Source organism: Anabrus simplex, chromosome 5 (assembly GCF_040414725.1).
Source record: "Anabrus simplex isolate iqAnaSimp1 chromosome 5, ASM4041472v1, whole genome shotgun sequence".
Classification (NCBI taxonomy): Eukaryota; Metazoa; Arthropoda; class Insecta; order Orthoptera; family Tettigoniidae; genus Anabrus; species Anabrus simplex.
This window is the reverse complement of record NC_090269.1, coordinates 404,579,624-404,602,241: the sequence shown is the minus strand read 5'-3', so window position 1 is coordinate 404,602,241 and position 22,618 is coordinate 404,579,624. Positions and strand designations below refer to the sequence as shown.

Here is a 22,618-nt window from a genome sequence, read left to right as displayed (position 1 = left end):
AACAAGCATCATCATCACCATCATAAATGTTAGTGTAAGCGATATTTATCAATTTGCCCTTCGCCCAGCATCATTTTGATTTAAGATCATTGAAAAAAATATACATTCATAAAATTATTATAATGAAATGAAATGAAATGAAATGGCTTTTAGTGCCGGGAGTGTCCGAGGACAAGTTTGGCTCGCCAGGTGCAGGTCTTTTGATTTGACCGCCGTAGGCAACCTGCGCATCATGATGGGGATGAAATTATGATGAGGATGACACATACACCCAGCCCCCGTGACAGCGAAATTAAACAATGATGGTTAAAATTCCCAACCCTGCCGGGAATCGAACCCGGGACCCCTGTAACCGAAGGTGAGCACGCTAACAATTTAGCCATGGAGCCGAACATTATTATTATTATAACAATCATCATTAAACAGAAATCTTTTACTGCTGTTCTCAGGTATTCCTGAGGCCAGGGCAGTCACCCTTACTAAGTTTGGATTTGGCCGGGAATTTAAGTTCGGAAGCCCTTCGCGTGAAGAAATCTCAACCTGAACCGTGAAAGCACTGAGCAGGTGGCACGATAGAGAAGGTGTGTGTGTTTTTTTTTTTTTTTTTTTTTTTTTTTTGCTAGTTGCTTTACGTCGCACCGACAAGAAAAGGTGTGGCAGGATTAGTCACTAAGTTGCTCCCCAGTAGTTTAACTACATATTAGATTTTTAAAATCCCTAAATTTAAATGAGAGTTTGCTGTTTGGATTAAAATGAAATTCCAAAGCAGATGATGATATTCGATAAGAACGGCTCAAAATGGAATAAAGCCGCGATGATAAATAGACTTTCATTAATGTGTGAATCATCATCCAAAATATTATCATAGGCAATGGCATTCCATTCCTTCTGGTGCGAGAGGGAGATTTCATAACAATTTTGCCAGTCCTGCTACCTGCTTATCACCAAATAATATTTAGTTATAAATGTACTAAATAGTCTCCTCTTTGTTGCCACTGATGCTTTCAAAACCAGTAATTATAGACATGATACTGTATAGGCTTTTGGGCTTATGCCGTGTCAAGAAAATAAGGTGAAATTTTTTACATTTCGCAGAGAACTGTGCTCTGCGACATCAGAAAAAAATCTCAGCTGTCCACGAGAAAGGCTTCATAAACAATGACTCTTGAAATCTAGACGTTATAATAGAAGTGGAAATGGTACGTTCATTCACCACCAGATGGCTCCCCAGACGTGGCACAGCGTAGCGTTCGAAGTGCAAGCTGACCGAACCATCACAATCAGTCTAAGAGGTTCCATAACATGTGTACGTAACATAGGACATTGACAGGTGTATGACATTGACACAAGCCTGGAATGAAACATCTGGCGATGAGGAACATACGAATTTGGAAAACACCGAGACGAAATAACAATAGTGAAGAGACAGGGAAGGGAACTACCTAAGTAAATTCTTAATGGCTGGCAACCAGGTATTACTTAATTGATAGCCAGTGTCCCTGTTGAAATTGTTAGGATTTCTACGTATTTCCACAGCTTCCCGTATAATCCTGGACCTGCAGTGTCTAGTGTGGGTAAGAGCTCGAGCATCTTGGAACATGACATCATGACCTGACGATAGAGCACGCTCAGCTATTGCTGATTTGTCTGTTTGGTTGAGACGAATATTACGTTTATGTTCCTTGATATGGATACCAATAGACCGGCATGTTTGGCCAATGTATACCTTAATGCAAGTACAGGGAATTTTGTATACCTCAGGATGTAAAAGTGGTGACAATTCGTCCTTGGTTTTACTCGGACTGAGCAATTTTAGTGGCGGTGCCAAACACGGTTTTTATATTGTGTTTACGGAGGACCTTGGCAATTCGATATGTTGTGTTGTGAATGTAAGGCAAGTAGGCCGTTCCCTTCATTTCTTCCTTCTGTACGCTTTGCTTGGTCGTTTCTCTGGGATGCAGGACTCTCCAAATCTGCAAATCGCTGTAACCATTACCCTTTAACGCGACTTAGAGCGCGTCCGTCTCCACATGGATATTTGTTGGCTCACAAATTCGTCTCGCCCTCTTGGTGAGTTTAAAGATAAAAATTTCATGATGTTCCGTATTGAACTGTATCACAATTAAATTGAAATAACAAATAACGTAGTTCAACCTATTCAATACAAATAAATAAGAAATGTAGTGTTACATTTATATTTAATTATAAGCGGAAGCGGTACCAGTTTCGACCCCAATCTGACTGACCTACTTCTTCTAGATTTTACGATATAAAATCGCACAGTGCCAATCCACATTATCTAATTTTACCTCTTCAACAGTTTTTGTGAAAGACTCATTCTTTAATTTCTTATTTACCTATGCATTGTTTTTGGATTTTACTCGGCTGATGATGACCCAGATTGGGGTCGAAACTGGTACCGCTTCTGCTTATAATTAAATCGAAATGTAACCCTATATTTCTTACTTATTTGTATTGAATAGGTTGAACTACATTATTTGTTATTTCAACTCTTGGCGAGTGTCGTGAAAATGCCTTGTTTCTGTGCTGATGGTGGTCAGAATCTGCACGAAGATAGCGATTTGTGTGGGTAAGCTTACGATAGACCGTATGTCCTAATAAGCCGTCCGGTTTTGAACTTATTAGAACGTCCAAGAAAGGAAGGCATCCGTCTGACTCCATCTCCATAGTGAAATTTATTGAAGGATGTTGCTTATTTAGGTGGTTTAGAAATAGATTAAGTTTCTCAGGACCTTCTGCCCAGACCACAAATGCATCATCAACATACCTCCACCAAATCATAGGTTTGACGGGAGCCGAAGCAATGGCCGCCTTCTCAAAAAGCTCCATAAAGAAATTAGCCACTACGGGCGAAAGTGGATTTCCCATAGCCACTCTGTCCGTCTGATCATAAAAATTTCCACCCCACAAGAAATAGCTGGAAGTCATGCAGTGGTGAAATAGCTTAGTAATGTCCGCAGGGGAACAGGTGTTCAATGAGAGACACGACCGAGTCAATCGGCACTTTAGTAAACAAGGACTCCACATCGAAACTCAACAAAAGTGCATTAGGTTGAAGGGTTATGGTTGACAGCTTGTTGACAAAATACCAAGAGTCCCTGACATATGATTCAGTACGTCCTATGTGTGGCTGAAGCAATTTGCTTAGGTATTTAGCCAGAGCATACATAGAGCCTACGCACTAACAATAGGTCTGAGGGGAACATATTTTTTTTGTTGTTATGGATCTTAGGCAGTCCATATAATGTAGGTGGTACTGCAATCCCCCGGGGACAGATGTTTAGCCTCCTCTTTTGGAATTAAAGATTGCCCTAAGAGCTTCATGGTGGCGTTGGACACACGAGTGGTTGGGTCACGTGAGCTCAGTCTGTAAACAGGCTCTGACAATATAGCCGAGATATTATTCTTATACTCGTCAGTGTCCATAACCACTGTCGCATTACCCTTATCAGCTGAGAGAATGGTCAGTTCAGAATCATCTCTAAGTTCATCGAGCTCGATAGCTGCAGTCGCTTAACCCCTTCGGTGGCGGGTTTTGGGAGACCTCCTGTGCCAGAAAAGTGAGGTTTTTCGGAGGAAATTATTTATTTTTAGGAAGCAAGGAATGAGTAACAATTATTAAGGGAACACATTCATATATTATTCAAGGTTAATAAAATCTTACTTTACACTCTATTAACACTTTTTTACAGTAGGCCTGTGATATAGTTTCATAAAAATCATAAAACACTGGTGTTTTGAGTAGGACCTATACTGTCCTGTGAGCAATACATTCTTATTTCATGCTTTTGTATTATTCCCATCAGCAACACTAACGCAATCAATTGCCAAATTTTGTAAGAGTTTATTTTTTCCAAAACTGTGCCCTTCCATGCGGAGATTTATTTACAAGTTTTCCAATGCAATTTTAGAATAGGGCCAACGAATTTTTTCGGGCACTGTCAAATTTACAATTTCATCTGTTACAATCAGTTCAAAACAGTCAATCGCACTCACCTCTGATAATCCTCACACCAGGATTTGCCGTAAATGGAATAATATTAGGTCGCGCACTATCCCCAGGCTTACACATTTTCCAAACGAATGTATATTCAACATCTACCATCACCTTAGCTTCTGACGTAATACCTTCTTCACTTTCACTACAATTACTGAGGTCATCATCTGAAGAATCAATAGTACCATTATAGCTACTATCAGAAATACTAATGTCACTTAGAGATTCATCTTTGATGTAGTTCCTTATTTTGTCTTCAGACAAACTTCTCTTCCGTTTCGCGCTCGCCATGTCTGTTTACCTCGTCAGCTGGCCAGAGGTTGTATATGTAAAGTAGAAAAGATAAGGCATATTTTAGGCCAGACGCTTCGTGAATACAGCTGGAAATCCTCCCGCCATTTGTTGAGAATGCTTGAAAACATTTTCCAAAGCGATTAGAGCACCCGAGAAATTATTGGGCGATCGCGAAATGAACACTGCAGCTAAACGAGAATTTCTCGGGCGGTGACGTTATGGGCAGGCGTGCGCCACCCGAGAATTTCTCGGGCGTGCCACTGAAGGGGTTAAGTGCAGCCAGTATCCAGTAATCAGGAGATAGTGGGTTCGAGCCCCAATGTCGGCAGCCCTGAAGATGGTTTTCCGTGGTTTCTCATTTTCACACCAGGCAAATGCCGGGGCTGTATCTTAATTAAGGCCACGGCCGCTTCCTTCCACTTCCTAGGCCTTTCCTATCCCATCGTCGCCATAAGACATATCTGTGTCGGTGCGACGTAAAGCAAACAGCAAAAGAAAGCATCTCTAAGTTCCTTCAGAGCTCTCCTTTTGCCTCTTATTAAATTGGGCACAGGTACAACAGCGGACCTTACGAGTCTCACACATTTCTATCTTACCTCCTCAGCCTCATCCGCAGGTAGGTTGTGGATGGCTGTCTCAACGGAAGCAGTTAACCACTCAGTGGGAATTTTAGAAGGAGCAAGAGTGAAATTTAGACCCCTAGCTAAAAATGTTGTTTGTCTCGTCCAAGGATTTCTTGGAAAGACTGACGACAGTTTTACTAGCATCCGGGTTCATGCGAGAGACCGCCTGTTTCTGAGCTAGACGGAGGAACTTTGATTTCTGTCTGAATGACACCTGGTTGAATCTTTCGTTCAGCCTGTATAGCAGTAATGTGATCAAAAGTCAACCACAATTCCTGCGAGAGTGTGTTGCTTAACGGCAGGTGTAAACGAAACAACTCTCGGGAGACTGAATCCAGTAAAATACGAGTGTAATGCACTCTCTCAGTCAAAAGAGCCTTGCTAGTACGTTGATATATTCTCCTGGCCTTCGGTGTATTTACGTTGTGCTTCTGCTTCACACAGCTGGGAATGATTTTATGGTCCCTGCATCTCAGTAGAAAGCACAATGAAGAAAGAAGAATAGACTTCTTTCTCCTTAATTTGCTGAATTTTGAAGCCTCCCCATAGAGCTTTTTAATGTTGCCGATGCTTTCAGAGCCCGTTCTTATAGACATGATACTGTATAGGCTTTTGGGCTTATGCCATGTCAAGAAAATAAGGTGAAATTCTTTACGTTTTGCAGAGAACTGTACTCTGCGTCATCAGAAGAAAATCTTGACTATCCACAAGAAAGGCTTCTTTAACAATGACTCTTGAAATTTAGACGTTATAATAGAAGTGGAAATGGTACGTTCATTCACCACCAGATGGCTCCCCAGATGTGGCACAGCGTTAGCGTTCGAAGTGCATGCTGACCGAACCATCACAATCAGTCTAAGAGGTTCCATAACATGTGTACGTAACATAGGACATTGACAGGTGTATGACATTGACACAAGCCTGGAATGAAACATCTGGCGATGAGGAACATACGAATTTGGAAAACACCGAGACGAAATAACAATAGTGAAGAGACAGGGAAGGGAACTACCTAAGTAAATTCTTAATGGCTGGCAACCAGGCATTACTTAATTGATAGCCAGTGTCCCTGTTGAAATTGTTAGGATTTCTACGTATTTCCACAGCTTCCCATATAATCCTGCACCTGTAGTGTCTAGTGTGGGTAAGAGCTCGAGCATCTTGGAACATGATATCATGACCCGACGATAGAGCGTGCCGATTTGTCTGGTCAGTTGAGACAAATATTACGTTTATGTTCCTTGATACGGATACCAATGGACCGGCATGTTTGGCCAATGTATACCTTACCGCAAGTACAGGGAATTTTGTATACCCCAGGATGTAAAAGTGGGGACAATTTGTCCTTGGTTTTACTCAGACTGTGAGCAATTTTAGTGGCGGTGCCAAACACGGTTTTCATATTGTGTTTGTGGAGGACCTAGGCAATTCGATCTGTGGTGTTGTGAATGTAAGGCAAGTAGGCAGTTCCCTTCATTTCTTCCTTCTGTGAACTTGGCTTGGTAACTTCTCTGGGATGCAGGGCTCTATGAATCTGCAAATCGCTGTAACCATTACCTAAAACGCGACTTTGAGCATGTCCATCTTCACCTGGGCTGTTAAGGTATACATCGGCCAAACATGCCGGTCCATTGGTACCTGTATCAAGGAACATAAACGTAATATTCATCTCAACCAACCAGACAAATCGGCAATAGCTGAGCATTCTCTATCGTCGGGTCATAATGTCATGTTCCAAGATGCTCGCGCTGTTACCCACACTAGACAATACAGGTTCAGGTTTATACGGGAATCTGTGGAAATACGTAGAAATCCTAACAATTTCAACAGGGACACTGGCTATCAATTAAGTAATACCTGGTTGCCAGCCAATAAGTATTTACTTAAGTAGTTCCCTTCCCTGTCCCTTCACTATTGTTATTTCGTCTCGGTGTTTTCCAAATTCGTACGTTCCTCATCGCCAGATGTTTCATTCCAGGCTTGTATCAATGGCATACACCTGTCAATGTCCTATGTTACGTACACATGTTATGGAACCTCTGACTGATTCTGATGGTTCGGTCAGCTTGCGCTTCGAACGCTACGTTGTGCCATGTCTAGGGAGCCATCTGGTGGCGAATGAACGTACCATTTCCACTTCTATTATAACGTCTAAATTTCAAGAGTCATTGTTTATGAAACCTTTCTCGTGGACAGCTGAGATTTTTTCTGATGACGCAGAGCACAATTCTCTGCAAAATATAAAGAATTTCACCTTATTTTCTTGACACGGCATAAGCCCAAAAGCCTACACATTATCAAGTCTCATTTTTGATCCTTCTTTAAAAAACACGTATTACATAAAGATATGAGCACAACACCACATAAAAATGGAATTTGCTGAATTCTTGCAAGAAACTGGTAACGGCGACTATCCCTCTGTAGATGGTGATGATGATGATGATGATGATGATCTTGATGATTGTTGTTTAAAGGGGCCTAACTTTTAAGGTCATCGTTCCCCTTTAGAACATGATATTGCAATTGAAATTTATAGCAAAACGTTCACTTCCGCAAGAGACGAGTTTATTTCTCAAAAGTTGCCATTCATTTCTCTGCATAATTCTAAAAAATGGAGCTCCTTAGAAATTGGAATGTTTTCCAATAGCTCCTAAATGGAATGAGATTATGGCCTAATTCTTAAGAAGTATGCACAAGAATTGTTGAGATTTGGGAATAATAAGTGTAGGTAAAACCTGGACAGGGAGTTCTAATCCTTTGAACTGACTTAACAACATCCAATAAAACATTTCCATTTTCTTTCAAGAAGCATCAATTTCCAGTTCACTTGGTAGTTTGTATCACGATCAATAAACCTCTAGGGATGTGTAGGTCTCCATTTACCTCATCCAGTTTTCAGCCACGGCCAGTTAAATGTTGCAATGTGAAGAGAACAACATTTTAAGTTACAGTAGTGCCAAAAGGTAACTGTACAAGGAATGCACTGAGGAAGTAGATGTGGGCTTTGGGTTATGTAGCTACCGGCTTGCATTCGGGAGATAGTGAGTTCAAACCCCACTGTCGGCAGCTCTGAAAGATTGTTTTCCATGGTTTCTCATTTTCACACCAGGCAAATGCTCGGCTGTACCTTAATTAAAGCCATGGTCGCTTCCTTCCCACCTAGCCATTTCCTATCCCACTGTTGCCGTAAGACCTATCTGTGTCAGTGCGAAGAAAAGAAAGTTGTAAAAAAAAAATGAAGTACAAGGACTGTTGTTTATAAGGAAATATTTCAACAAATATTTACCCCATTGACCGTAATGTCTTGACGGGTTTCAGCTAGTTATTAATAATGCTAATAATAATAATATAGATAGGGCCAAACAGAAGATCTCAAGGGTTAGTTTTTTGTGCAAAGCACAAGTAGCACAAAGCAGGGAAATATACAGGAGCATAAGAAATTTTGTGTTCCTTTTTCTTTTTTTTTACAATCTGCTTTATGTCGTACCTACGCAGACAGGTCTTATGGCGATGATGGGATGGGAAAGGGCTAGGAGTGCAAAGGAAGCAACTGTGACCTTTATTAAGGTACAGCCCCAGCATTTGCATGGTGTAAAATGCAAATCCATGGAAAACCATCTTCAGGGCTGTCAACAGTGGGGTTCTGTTTTTCTTTTGTTTTTTGTTCTAGAAGGGAGGTGTAACATGAATTGTTTGTGGATCATTGTACTAAATAGATATGAACTGAATAATGGAATAGAAGGAACCTCTTAGAATTGTGGCTCTCCAGATATTGAACCAGAAGAGTATACCAATCACAGCTCATGAGTTGGTTTAAAAAATTATAGCTAAGTAGAAAACAAAGTAAGTTTCTCAAAGTCCAATTTTCCAATATAATGAAATAAATACACAATGAAAAACTATGAATAAAATTAAAAATTACTTGTTGTGAAACAAATATATGCTATACTGAGTGAAAGTGATATGGCATGTAAACACATTGATGAATTGAACTTACTTGTAAGGTTCTACTAAATATTCAGATGGTTGAGGATAAACTCGACTTCTTGCATATTCTACAGGAATAACTGTAATGTAATTTTGACCACTGTCTACTTGATGGGCTTCCATACCACCTCTCTCAGTGCCAGAAGATGACATAACCAAATGACCTAGAAATCAAACAATAATCTAATGTAAAATTAACGACATAAAACAAGAACTGGACAAAAAAGGTCAATTTTACTGACATAATGTACAACATTTTTGCAGACCTCAGGACAGTCACTGCCCAGTTCAACAAGAGAATTTTATTGCAATGGTATTCTATAAGGTACTTTATAACATGAACAGAAAAATAATATAATAGATGAATTCAAATGTATTGCACATGGAGTTGTTTAACAGCTTTACGTCACACTGACACACATAGGTCTCATTGCAACGCTGAGATAGGAAAGGGCTAGGAGTGGGAAGGAAGCGACCATGGCCTTAAATAAGGTACAGCCCCAGCATTTTCCTGGTGTGAACATGGGGAAACCACAGATGGGTTGTTTCCATACATTTAGTGAGGTTGCACAGTACAATCTCATGGAGTAGTCACAAAGTAGGCCTACAGTGATGCGAATAATTTCATCATTTTTATGATATAAACCTGTCGTGAACATGTAACTGGAAAATAGTATTTGTCTATAACTTTAATAATCAGGATTCAAAACTTCTATTTGTAGGCGGTAAATAACTTTATGGTGAACTTTTCCTTTCCAGACTATCAAGTGAACCAATTTATTATTGTAACAAACCATTCACTGAATACCAGATTTTAAATGAATTATTTGAAAGTGTAAAAGGAATCATATTTACTCTTTGCAAAGGGATGTTAGTCATAAACAAAACATCACACACCCACATGAATAATACTTGTGATGATCGTTCACCATGATACAGCAACACACATTTCTATCTAGTGATCCACGTGGAAAGGCACAGCTAGTCAGCCAGTTAATACCACTCTAATAACATTTTTAAATTCCACCTCTATCTGTATATGCCTTGGTGTGGGGAGGGGTTCACATGTGGCAAAGGATAGCTCTGTAATAATGCTGAGGAGAACACATACTACTTTAATACCTGAAATTACCATACCAAAATGTGGCTGAACATAGAGGAGGCTAGCATACAAGTGCCAATCTTTTGAAATTTCAGGATAAAATTTATAATTATCTGGAACTACAGTATATAAATCAGAACAGGTAACATGTAGGGACCCCTCTTCATGGGAGTGGTGCCCCTGCCGAGGTGTCTCAGAGCACAATGATCTGGTGTGTAGTATCTGGTAAGGGTCCCAGCTCAGGGTTACGAGCGAAGACCTCAACAAAATCTACAGCGGAGAAGATGGACTTTGAAATGGTGAAGACTGCAGAAGAGGCAACCCAGTACTTGGGGAATGGTATGAATACACTATTCATCAGCAGAGTTTGTTTCCCACGTTAGGGGTGGCTGCAAGGGCGTCTGTTACCCATGTAAGGGGCGGCATGAATAATTGCTGGCAGTAGCTCTAAAATGCCTTGGGAAGTGATCACCCTATCGAAACAATAGCCTAAAATGAATGGTGGTAATTATCAGCCGTGGGAAAGGTTGCGTCGTACCCTGCTAACAGCGATGCACAGTTCTTGTGCTGGGGGAGAACTGTGATAAGTGAGCAACCAGCAGTTAATGCTATGAAGGTGGAATAATAAATGTTGTGACCCTGATGGGAAAATCAGAGGAGTTGACTGATTTTATGGAGAACGAGAATGTTGCAATGACAGGACCGAATGAGGTTCAGTGGAGGGGAAAGGGAGTGAAGAGGATGAGTAGACAATATACCCCATACTGGAGTGGAGGAGGTGAGGCAAGGAATGGAGTACGAGTGATTGTCAACAAAATCCTGGATGAAAATGTGGACTAAGTAGACTACATTAGTGATAGAATAATCAGAGTACGACTGAGGATGGAAGGAGGAGTGAAAGATTTAATTCAAGTTTATGCACCGCAAACTGGAAACAGTGAGCAGAATATAGACGAATTCTTGGAGACACTCAGAAAAAGTAATCACCGATGTGTAGTAGGGATAGTCATGGGAGACATCAGTGTGCAGGTTGGAAATGACAGAATTAGCAAAGAAGTGACTGGTCCATTTGGATATGAAGAAAGAAATAGCCAGTGAGGTAAGCTGATTGATTTTTGTGAGAGAAATGGAATGATTGTGGGTAACACTTGGTTTAGAAAGAAGAATTCTAAAAAGATCACTAGATATGGCTGGGGTGAAAGAAGAACAAAAACAGTTATTGAATATTTTTTGGATGAGAAAAGAAATTGTAAACTACCAGGTGAGGCATTTGATGGAGACCACAGAGTAATAGTAGCATAACTGAAAATATCTAATATTATGAGAGTAAAAGAAATAAGACAGGAGAAAATAAAAGTATGGAACATAAAGAATAACTTGGGAGAAATAATAATAATATTATTTGCTTTACGTCCCACTAACTACTTTTACAGTTTTCGGAGGCACCGAGGTGCCAGAATTTTGTCCCGCAGGAGTTCTTTTACGTTCCAGTAAATCTACCGACACGAGGCTGGCGTATTTGAGCACTTTCAAGTACCACCAGACCGAGCCAGGATTGAACCTGCCAAGTTGGGGTCAGAAGGCCAGCGCCTCAACTGTCTCAGCCATTCAGCCCCCGACACTCAGGAGATATTAAACCTCACATCCCTATATTGAAATAGAGAGTGTAGAAGAAGATTGGACCACATTTAAAAGCACATCTGTAAACTGTGCAGAGAAGATTTGTGGCAGAACTTTGGCGAGAGTGAAAGAAAAGGAGACACCTTGGTGGAATGAAAAGGTGAAGGAGGTTATTAAACAACATTAAGTATCAAGAAATTAAAAGTAAGTGTAAAAAAGTGGGAAATGAGGAAAAGGAAAAATGTTGAGAGAAATTCACATACGAGTTGGAAAAAGATGTAAATGATGGAGAAATGATGTTGTATAGATTGATAAAAATAAGAGAAATGAAGAAATCTACATAATATAAGTGAAGGAAGAAAGTGGAAATGTAATATGAGACGTGTGTAGAATATATTGGAAGTGGAAAGTGTTTGCAGAAGATTTTATTTGTAAATCTTTTTAAGTAGTACTTACAGTATGATCTGGAGTGTTGAGCTAGAATATTTTATTCGTATTTCATTCGGCTACCTAACCTGTACAGTGTAAAGAATACTGTTCTACATATATTATTATAACTAGTAGATTAGATTTCTATATTAACTGGAACAGTCCAGAAAGTTTGTGACGCGAACTTTTGAGCAGGGTGTGTTGGCCTTTGTTAGTTATGCATTCTAGAAATATGTTCTTACTATTCTGGAAATGGAAGATTCGTGTTCGTATGTATTCGAGAAAGTGATTTAAAGATCGCGACCGCAGAAAGAGTTGTGATTGGTCAATCCGAGCAAGCTCCTGTGTTCTGATTGGCTACTCCAAGGCTACATTTCCCTTTAAAAGGGGCTAGGCAGCATTTCGTGGTCAGTCTTAAGTCTTTGAGCCGTCTTGGTCTTGGCCTGCTGTAGTTTTGATGTCATCAGCGTCTCTTCGCTACCAGAATGGGCTGCCTTAGGGTAAGCGCTGTTGTTTTCTGTCCAGTTTTAAGTTCCCTTCAGTTTTCGTTGGTGTATCACACAGGTGATTGCCCTAAACGCCACTATTATGTTGCTCAGATGTTTTGAAAGGTTAGTTTAACTTCACTCGAAATTGTAATAGCGTATTGGGTTCCTCTTACCTTCAAGATTGTATTGCCAACTTGGTTTGTAATTTGATGTACCATATTTGTTTGACTCTTTGAACTTATAGGAAGCTCTAGTCAAGGAATTTGTAACTTGTGTGTCTCTAAGAACATGTAGCCTGTATTTTACAAACTTTGTATCGGTATTTTCCGCATTGGTGAAACTGTTAAGGCGGGTACAGACATGCGCGCCTAACTCTGTAACGTAACCACGTCGCGCGCCAAGGTTAAACGGGGCAATGTTACGCACCGCGGTTGCGAGGTAAACTTTTCTACTCCGCGCCGCAGGTCGTAACGCGTAACCTACCAGCGTTCCGCCAGTTGAGACAGTGCAGCTTTGAAAGATGGACCTAGCTGCAGCAGCCTATATTTATTTGCATTATGCAACCAAACGGAAACATAGGCGATGGTGGCAAACTCAGCTATATTCACGTAGAACTACACATGGTGGTTCAAATTTGCTAGCTGACATGAAGTTTCAGGCAGTTAGTGGGCATTATAAACATTTTACTTGCTAAACCTGACCAAGGCGTCGTTTCCGTTTCCAGCGCTTTGTGTTGATTTTTGTTTTCGAGATCCGCGCAATAGTATCATTGTTTAGGCAATCAAGTCGGAGGTTTAAATGTTTCAATATGGGTAGGTTTTTTTACAGATAGGTCTTATGGCGACGATGGTATAAGAAAAGCCTAGGAGTGGGAAGGAAGCGGCCGTGGCCTTAATTAAGGTACAGCCTCAGCATTTGTCTGGTGTGAAAATGGGAAACCACGGAAAACTATCTTCAGGGCTGCCGAGAGTGGGGTTCGAACTCACTATCTTCCGGATGCAAGCTCACAGCTGCATGCCCCTAACCGCACGGCCAACTCGCCCGGTAATATGGGTAAGTGAAAGCATGGTAAAACAATTATTAAACACGTTTTTCATCAAGTGAAAAACAAGTGATTGACTGTAGCCGACCTTGCTCAGCGATTTTCAGGCCTGACGACGGTTTTCTGTACTTTAGTTTTACAATATTATTACAGTAGGCCTATATAAGATTTTACAACGGTGAAGTGACTGAACTGGCCGAATTACACATTTCATCTTTGAAAGAAAGTCGTAATTCTCTGCAGACTTCTCCTTTTTCCCCTCCATGTTTTTCTATTGCATTCATTCATTTCGTGATCTGAATAATTCGGGGAGGTTGTGGAGGAATGTGCGGACTTATATTTAATTCATAAATTTAATCTACAACAACGCCTGAACTTCTGGGGCAGGAAATTCCACTGTCTTATGCGTGTTGTTACACCATTACATTTTCCTGTCAGTTCAACATTTCACAAGAAATTTGTCAAATCTTGTCAAAGACTGTTCAACATTGCTGAAGGTTTGATAAGATTTGAGAAGATTTGGCAAGGTTTGATAGCATTTCGTTTTAACATAGAGGAAAGGCAAACAGCTGTTGTAGTTGTTGGACTAGCAGCGGGGTACAGTCTTAAAGAGAAACGCGCAATAAACCACAATTTACATGGGCAAAATATTAATGTAGTTATCTTCAACATAATTTTTGCAATGTATTTACTGCCATAACATCATTTGTAGAGGTTAAGTTATACTGCATAGCTATACTCACATTAATTGAATAAAAATGACAGCAATGAAACGGAAATACGTATCTTATTACATGAAAACATATTGGAAATTCCAGAATAATAATAATAATAATAATAATAATAATAATACATGTCTTTCCTTCTTTCTTAATCCGTTTACCCTCGAGAGTTGGCTTTTCCCTCAGACTCAGCGAGAGATCCCACCGCATCAATTTGATAGGGCCTAAAGTCGCTAAGAAGGATACCACATTCAGAGAGGCTATCTCGGTGCAAGAGAGACTGGCAGTGACAGTACGATTTCTAGCAACCGGTGATTCAAACACTAGTCTGCAGTATCTTTTCAAAATATCCAAACAGTCGATTAGTGTTATCGTACCGGAATGTGTTAAGCTCTGATTGAAGCACTAAACGAAAATATAAACGTAAGTAAGGAATTTATTGCTGGGATATTCTATGTTTCATACATCAAACATTATCTATTTTAATTGCTTATTCAACACAGAAACACTACTTTGTAAATCTAATCAAGTCCTGAAAATCCATATCTACATCGTGGGAATTGCTTACTGTATTTGACTCAGTGGACAGATTGGAGTTGGAGTGAGGAGAATTGGGTGTAGTAGTAGTATTCGGTGAGGATAAGGAAGCTGAAGGAGTGGGTGTTGAAACGGTGTAACCTTGAAAATGTGATGGGTTCGGCAACTGATGAACATTATGTTGTGCAGCATGATGGGGATATTGGGAATATGTAGAGTGAACCGGAGATTGGAGTGGATGGGAAAAGTGGTAATTCCTTAAAATTTTGTTGAAATGCCTGGGATGGCTAGTTAGCCACAACATTTCCTTAGCTCTGTACATTTCAATAAAATGCAGTGTGTTTGGCTCGGTCCACAACATTTTTACTGATCAAGCAGGCAGATGCGAATGTGTGTTACGCGCCGAGGTCCTGTGTACGTCCAAGCTTGCTGTAACTTCCGCGCGCGCAGCTCTTTGATGTGACGCGGGAAAACCGACAAGCAGTGGAACGCAGCGAACCTCGTTCCGTATCGTTCATGTTGCGGGCTAAGGTTGCGCGACGAGGTTACGCAGTACCGTCCAGACAGGAGCGCGACGCGGTTACGTTACGATGTTCTGTTACAAGTCTGGACGCGCCTTTATAGATGTTGATTCCCATAGGGAATCCGAAATATTTGTTCCGAATGAGTAAATTTATAATACCAATATAAATGTTCCGTTATTGGACATTATAAATTTTCCAGCTAACTCATTCCTGGTTGCCAGCGTTTCGCCCTCATGTGCTAGGCTGGGCTCATCAGTTGGTACCTAGCACACCTACCAAGACGCTGGCTAGTGCATACCGGGGAGGCCATTGCGTAGGCTAATTGTAGCCACCGGCAGTGCCAATGCACTATGAGATACTTTGTCTCATTATCAAAAATTGATGCCCGCTTAGCCATCAGATGATATAGATGTTGATTCCCATAGGTATTATAAATTTACTCAACATCTATATCATCTGATGGCCAAGTGGGCATCAATTTTTGATAATGAGACAAAGTATCTCATAGTGCATTGGCACTGCCGGTGGCTACAATTAGCCTACGCAGTGGCCTCCCCGGTATGCACTAGCCAGCGTCTTGGTAGGTGTGCTACGTACCAACTGATGAGCCCAGCCTAGTACATGAGGGCGAAATGCTGGCAACCAGGAATGAGTTAGCTGGAAAATTTATAATGTCCAATAACGGACCATTTATATTGGTGAAACTGTTCGTAATTTATTCCTTAAGATACGTTTGGTAAATAATATTTTTGAAAATCCAAGATCACGTTGATTTTTCCGAAAACCGCAACCTAGACATCTCCATGCCTTTGGTAGGTTCCCAGCACCATCCCACGTTCTTTGTTTGTTATCGCCAAGCGGGCATCAATTTTTGATAATGAGACCGCCAAGCGGGCATCAATTTTTGATAATGAGACAAAGTATCTCATAGTGCATTGGCACTGCCGGTGACTACAATTAGCCTACGCAATGGCCTCCCCGGTATGCACTAGCCAGCGTCTTGGTAGGTGTGCTAGGTACCAACTGATGAGCCCAGCCTAGCACTGATATTTACTTTTCCTGTTTTCCGCCGCAGTTCATTATGTGGTCATGGTGTGTATAGTGTTTAGATGCCTTGTAATTTGGTTTGCTTTCCTCCCTTTAACTGTGTTTGTGTAACCCCTGAAGTACCGGCTACATAATAACAGACCCAGAGGAGATATAGAATAGGTGGGAAGACTATTTTGATAAACTCCTGAATATGAGAAATGATGCAGAAGAGAGTGTAGTGGTAAATGAGAATGATCCAGAAATGGAGAGTGATATTGCATTGGCAGAGGTATAAATGGCTGTTAAACAATTGAAAACAGGAAAAGCAGCAGGGATGGATGAAATGTGTGTGGAAATAATAAAAGCAGCAGAACCCATTGGTCTACATTGGTTATATAGGCTGATAAGGTTTATATGGAGGAGAAAGCAAGTATCTGATGAGTGTAAAGGTGTAATAATGCAAGTATTTAAGAGGTGACAGGAAGATATGTGACAATTATCAAGCAATTACACTGTTGTCACAAGTAGCCAAAATATTGGAGAGAATAATAGAAAGGAGGATGAAGTGAAGGTGGTAGTGATTATTGTTTTAAGAGGAAGTGCAACTAGGCAACCATCCTCAGGAGGATGAGAGGAAAGGTGGAAAGAAATTTAGAAGAAGAGAGATATGAATGTGGACAGGGTAGGTCAACGATAGACCCTATATTTACCTTGAGATTACTGGTGGGAATATGGAAACTATCTGGTGATGGTTTTCCTTGATCCAGAGAAGGCTACAATAGTGTTAATAGAGTAAAGATGTGGGAAACCCTGGAAAGAAAAGGATGTGGAAGACATTCAGGGAAACTATCGAAAGCAATGAATAAGAACTATTTCAGTTGTGTTCAGACTCCAGTGGGAAGAACAAACTGGTTCAGAAACCAAACTGGACTAAGAGAGGGAAGTGTATATACTCCACTTATGTTTATAATAGTTATGGGTGAATTTCTAAAGGAAACAAAGGCAAGATATGGAGGGGATATGAAAATATTATTGTTTGCAGATGACATAATGATCTGGGGAATCAGAAGTGCAAATCCAACTAGAGGCTTGAAATGACAATATTGAGAAATATGGTATGAAAATCAGTGTGGAGAAGAGCAAAATAGTGGAGATGACAAGATGAGAAAGAGAAGGAAAAGGAATCGTTAGTATCAGGGAACAAAACCTTGAGGTTGTTGAATACTTCAAATAATTGGAAAGTGAAATAATGCAAGATGCAATGTTGGATAAGGAGATCAGCAGAAGGGTAGAAGCGGGAAATACATTCTAACAGAATGTAAGGAACTCGGTAATAATAATAATAATAATCGTATGGCCTCAGCTACCGTGTGCAGACATTTCGATTTGACGCCATCTGGCTGTCTGCTCGTCAATTTTGACGTTCCGTTTTACGCTAGGCCCACTAGATGACAGACAGAGTAAACCGGATCTCTCTTGGGTGTCTATGGCTGAGATTTAATGAATTAACTGTGGAACAGAGAAGTTCCTATGAAATGTACAGAGATAATGTACAAGATGTACTATACCCCTATAATAACGTATCCATCAGAGACTTGGATTTAGACAGCAAGAAATGAGAGTAAAATTCAGGCCAGTGAGATGAAGTTCCTGAGGAGTATGGTAGGAAAGACAAGGAGGGACAGAGTAAAAAATGCTGAAGTCAGAAAAGAGATCAGGGTAGAAAAACTGAGAAGAATAAATTGAGATGATTTGGACATGTTATGAGGATGGAGGAGGGAAGGATAACAAAACAAGTGTTGGAGACTAAGATAGAAGAGAAGATGGCAAGAGGGAGGCTCATAGCAAAATGGAGGGACTCTGTCAAGAACAGTATAAGAAAAAGAAGACTGGACTAGAATACAATTACTGAAGAGGAATGGTGGAAGGAGTGGCAATGATGGATAAGTGCCATTAACATCCCAACCTGGCACAAGTGGACAAGGGCAAATTAAAATGATGAAAATGAAAAGAATAAATCAGAACCTAACAGACCCCTTCTCTCTATGTTCCAATCAAAGGAATAAAATTGCTTCAGAAGAAAAAAATTAAAAAAATTAAAATAGTGTGCTCCCACCTACATTTTAAAATCTTCTCTTTACTTTGCACTTACGTCTACTGAGCAAAGTGGTCACGCATGTTAACACAAGACGGCTACGAAGCCAAGTTCTGCATTCGGGTGATGCGTGGGTTCGAACCATACCGTCGGCTGTCTTGAGAATTGTTTTCTGTGGTTTCCATTTTCATTTCCAGGAAAATGCCAGGATAGTTCCTGTTCATAGACTACAGCCAATCTTTTCCACCTCCTTATCCAATTTAATTCATTTCATCTTCATCAGCTCCTCAACTGTGGTTGGCATCAGGAAGGGTATCCGGTCATACAAACGTGCCATATAAATTCATCTTACAGTATATCATTCCCGACCCTGTATCAAAAAATGGGACTAAGGGTAGACATACATTCAGTGACTGTACCTATGGTTGCCACCAGTGTGTTTAGTGCTGTTATCGGGACTGGTAGGATATAAGGGGCGTGAACAGTGTCAGATGCTGAGTGATTATTGTGAAGGACATGGTGATGCTGCATGCTCATGTACTTATGTGAGACAGCATTATCAGCATCTGAGAAGAGTTTGAGAGGGGCCTCATTGTGGGTCTCCATTTGGCCGGCAGGTCGAATCATGCAACATCCAGATTTGTGGGGCATTCGGACATGACAGTGACCCGACGTTCGACTCCATGGGAATGTGACGGCAGGCATACTTGTTGTCGAGGTTCCGTTCGACCACGTCTGACCACTACATGAAAGGATTGCCGTATTGTGCACCAAAAAAATCATAACCCCTTCATATCTTCACCTGCCATCCGAGAACAAGTAATGGACACCCAGCAACATTCTATGCCATCCTGCACCACTGCTCAGAGACTAGCAGCAGCCGGACTAAGGAATTACTGTCCCATGCGTAGGCTGCCGTTAACACCACAAGACGCAATGGCTTCATTTGGAGTGGTATGGTGATCAGAAAGCATGGAATGCTGATGAATGGTGTCATATTATGTTCAACGATGAATCACGGTTCTGCACTACGCCGGATGACCATTGTCTGCGAATGGGGCAGTGACCTTGGGAGAGGTCCAATTCTTCCATTGTTACGGAGAGACACAGCGGTGTTACTCCTGGTGTCATGTTGTGGGAAGCCATCGGGTATGACTTGAGGTCACGGTTGGTAGCGACTGAGGTAACTCTGATGCCACTATGGTATGTCACAGACTTCCTACGTCCTCATATGGTACTGCTCATGTGACAGTATCGGGGTGCCATTTGTTCAACAAGACAACGCTCATCCACACACGGTACATGTCTCTATGAACTGTCTGCATGATGTTTAGGTACTCCCATGGCCATCAAGATCCCAGATCTGTCCCCAATAGAAAATGTCTGGGACCAGCTCGGACGTCAACTCCGTCCCAGTGCCAGTATCTAAGATATCAAGGACCAGTTACGACAGTTGTGGACCAGCTTGTTTCAGAAGAAGATACAATGGCTTTATGACACCTCTCCCAAGCGAATCAGGGCATGCATCCAGGCCAGAGGGGGTGCAACATCATACTGATAAGCAGGCTCATATTGCCAATTGCCAAGTTCTTTGTAAATTTGACTCGGTTTTGTAATCACTGAAATAACATCACATGCCCTCTCAACTCATAAAGTTTCATTTGTTTCCTCCTCCTTTTCTGTGTGCTTCAATTTTTTTTTGTTAGGCAGCATAGTACAAATCTAGTAATTGAACTATTGTTCATGCATCGGTAATTATAACAAGATGCTCTTACATAAGTGAATTATACAGTATATGTTCTTTACATACATCTTCATTATAGACTGTAATGCCTTTCAGTGTTCAGTCTGCAAGTTTCTATGAATTTACTTAATGTCGCCACAATCCTCCATTTGTAACTAGCTCAGTGGCCTTGTTTCGTTCTATAATGCTTATCTTTAAATCATTAGAAACTGAGCCTAACCACTGTTGTCATGGTGTCCTCCCATTCCTCTTACCCTCTATGATTGACACAATTATTCTCCTATGTAACCTGCACTTCTCTATTCGCCTCACATGACCCCACCACAGAAGCCAGTTAATTTGTACAGATTCATCACAAACAAAGATAGGGAAGATCCACCTATTCAATACAGTAAATTGATGCCTGTATGTTCAATCAATCAATCAATCAATCAATCAATCAATCAATCACTACTGATCTGCATTTAGGGCAGTCGCCCAGGTGGCAGATTCCCTATCTGTTGTTTTCCTAGCCTTTTCTTAAATGATTGCAAAGAAATTGGAAATTTATTGAGCATCTCCCTTGGTAAGTTATTCCAATCCCTAACTCCCCTTCCTATAAACAAATATTTGCCCCAATTTGTCCTCTTGAATTCTAACTTTATCTTCATATTGTGATCTTTCCTACTTTTAAAGACACCATCCAAACTTATTCGTCTACTGATGTCCTCCCACGCCATCTCTCCAGTAACAGCTCGGAACATACCACTTAAATGTCAAAAACATAGACGTAAGGTAGCCGTACATCTTACATTTTTGACATGCTCTATTGGTGAAAAATATCTCATTTCCACCATGGGAATTTAGAATTTTACATACCACTTAGTCGAGCAGTTCGTCTCCTTTCTCCCAAGTCTTCCCAGCCCAAACTTTACAACATTTTTGTAACGCTACTCTTTTGTCGGAAATCGCCCAGAACAAATCAAGCTGCGTTTCTTTGGATTTTTTCCAGTTCCTGAATCAAGTAATCCTGGTAAGGGTCCCATACACTGGAACCATACTCTAGTTGGGGTCTCACCAGAGACAAATATACTCTCTCCTTTACATCCTTACTACAACCCCTAAATACTCTCATAACCATGTGCAGAGATCTGTACCCTTTATTTACAATTCTATTTATGTGATTACCCCAATGAAGATCTTTCCTTATATTAATACCTAGGTATTTACAATGATCCCCAAAAGGAACATTCACCCCATCTGTTGTAAACAAGGTTGGGTTTACAAAAAGCACAACTTCTTTATTTGCTTCACATGTAAAATTACAATATTTACACTAACAAAACTGAAAGTTATCTCGAAGCAAATTGAACTATGAATTTGGAGAAAGAGTCTGTCTTTGTACACTAAATACACGTTGGAGTATTCACGTTCACTACTATTTCGGAAAGATAGTCCTTGTGACATGAAAAGTTCTTGATAGTCGAAAACTATCAGAAGCACTGACGTAAATATCTCAGAGAGTCCTTCCTTGTTGAAGTGTCTGAGTTCATTAACGTAAGTTCAATGACTGAAGAGTTCCTACTTAGCGAAACTAAGTCGATAATGGGAGCTTGCATTAGCTAGGGAATGATAGTGGCATATAATGGTAAGACTGGGCATGGACAGCGGAATAGGCAAGAGGAGCGGTGACCCGAGGTGAGACCTCTTACTGCCAGAAATTCAGTCCACCTGGCCGAAGCACATTTTCAAGAGGAGTAGCCTCCGTGCTCGACGTAGGGTGTATTCTGGAGCTGGACACCGGGGTCAGTGGGCGTCTGGACAGGCTAGGAGCTCCTTTATATAGCACACACGACGTTCCAGGCACGCGCACTGAGGGCTGCGCGTCGAGGCTCGAAGAATAACACACTGGCACGCGTGTAGCTGGCTGGCGGATCGAGAAGGGAGCGACGGACATACAACACCATCGATGCAGTAATTAAAACTGAGAGGACTTTTCCTATTTGTGAAACTCACAACCTGACTTTTATCCCCGTTTATCATCATACCGTTGCCTACTGTCCATCTCACAACATTATAGAGGTCATTTATTAATAATGGTACTAGTATTGAACTCTTTGACATACGTCATCTGCAGCCATATATACCAAAATGGAAACAATATCAAGGCAAAAAAGAAGTCATGAAATATAAAACCAAACTTGGCATGTCTTAAATTTGTTGTCAAAGAAACATGTTCAAAAGCCTTTTAAGTCTTTACCAAGCTGGTGTTGATCAGCTAGTGAGTACAAAGTCTAATGGGGCTTGTGTGACAACTGTTGTCTTCATGTTAGAATGACTACAATTATAATTCATAAAATTTTGTACATAAATGTGAAACAATAC

The 22,618-nt window shown here is 40.7% G+C and overlaps 1 protein-coding gene across 9 annotated transcripts in view; it reads right to left on the bottom strand.

Moving 5' to 3' along the window:
• The window catches only part of Bili (FERM domain-containing protein 8 Bili), a 208,961-nt gene that overhangs the window by 167,366 nt on the left and 18,977 nt on the right, over positions 1–22,618 (bottom strand). For all 9 annotated transcript variants that reach the window (XM_067147768.2, XM_067147770.2, XM_067147764.2 and 6 more), the window contains one exon: positions 8,933–9,086. In XM_067147768.2, the coding sequence (XP_067003869.2) occupies positions 8,933–9,075 (143 nt within the window). In that variant the 5' untranslated portion in view covers positions 9,076–9,086. The remainder of the gene's footprint in view (positions 1–8,932; positions 9,087–22,618) is intronic.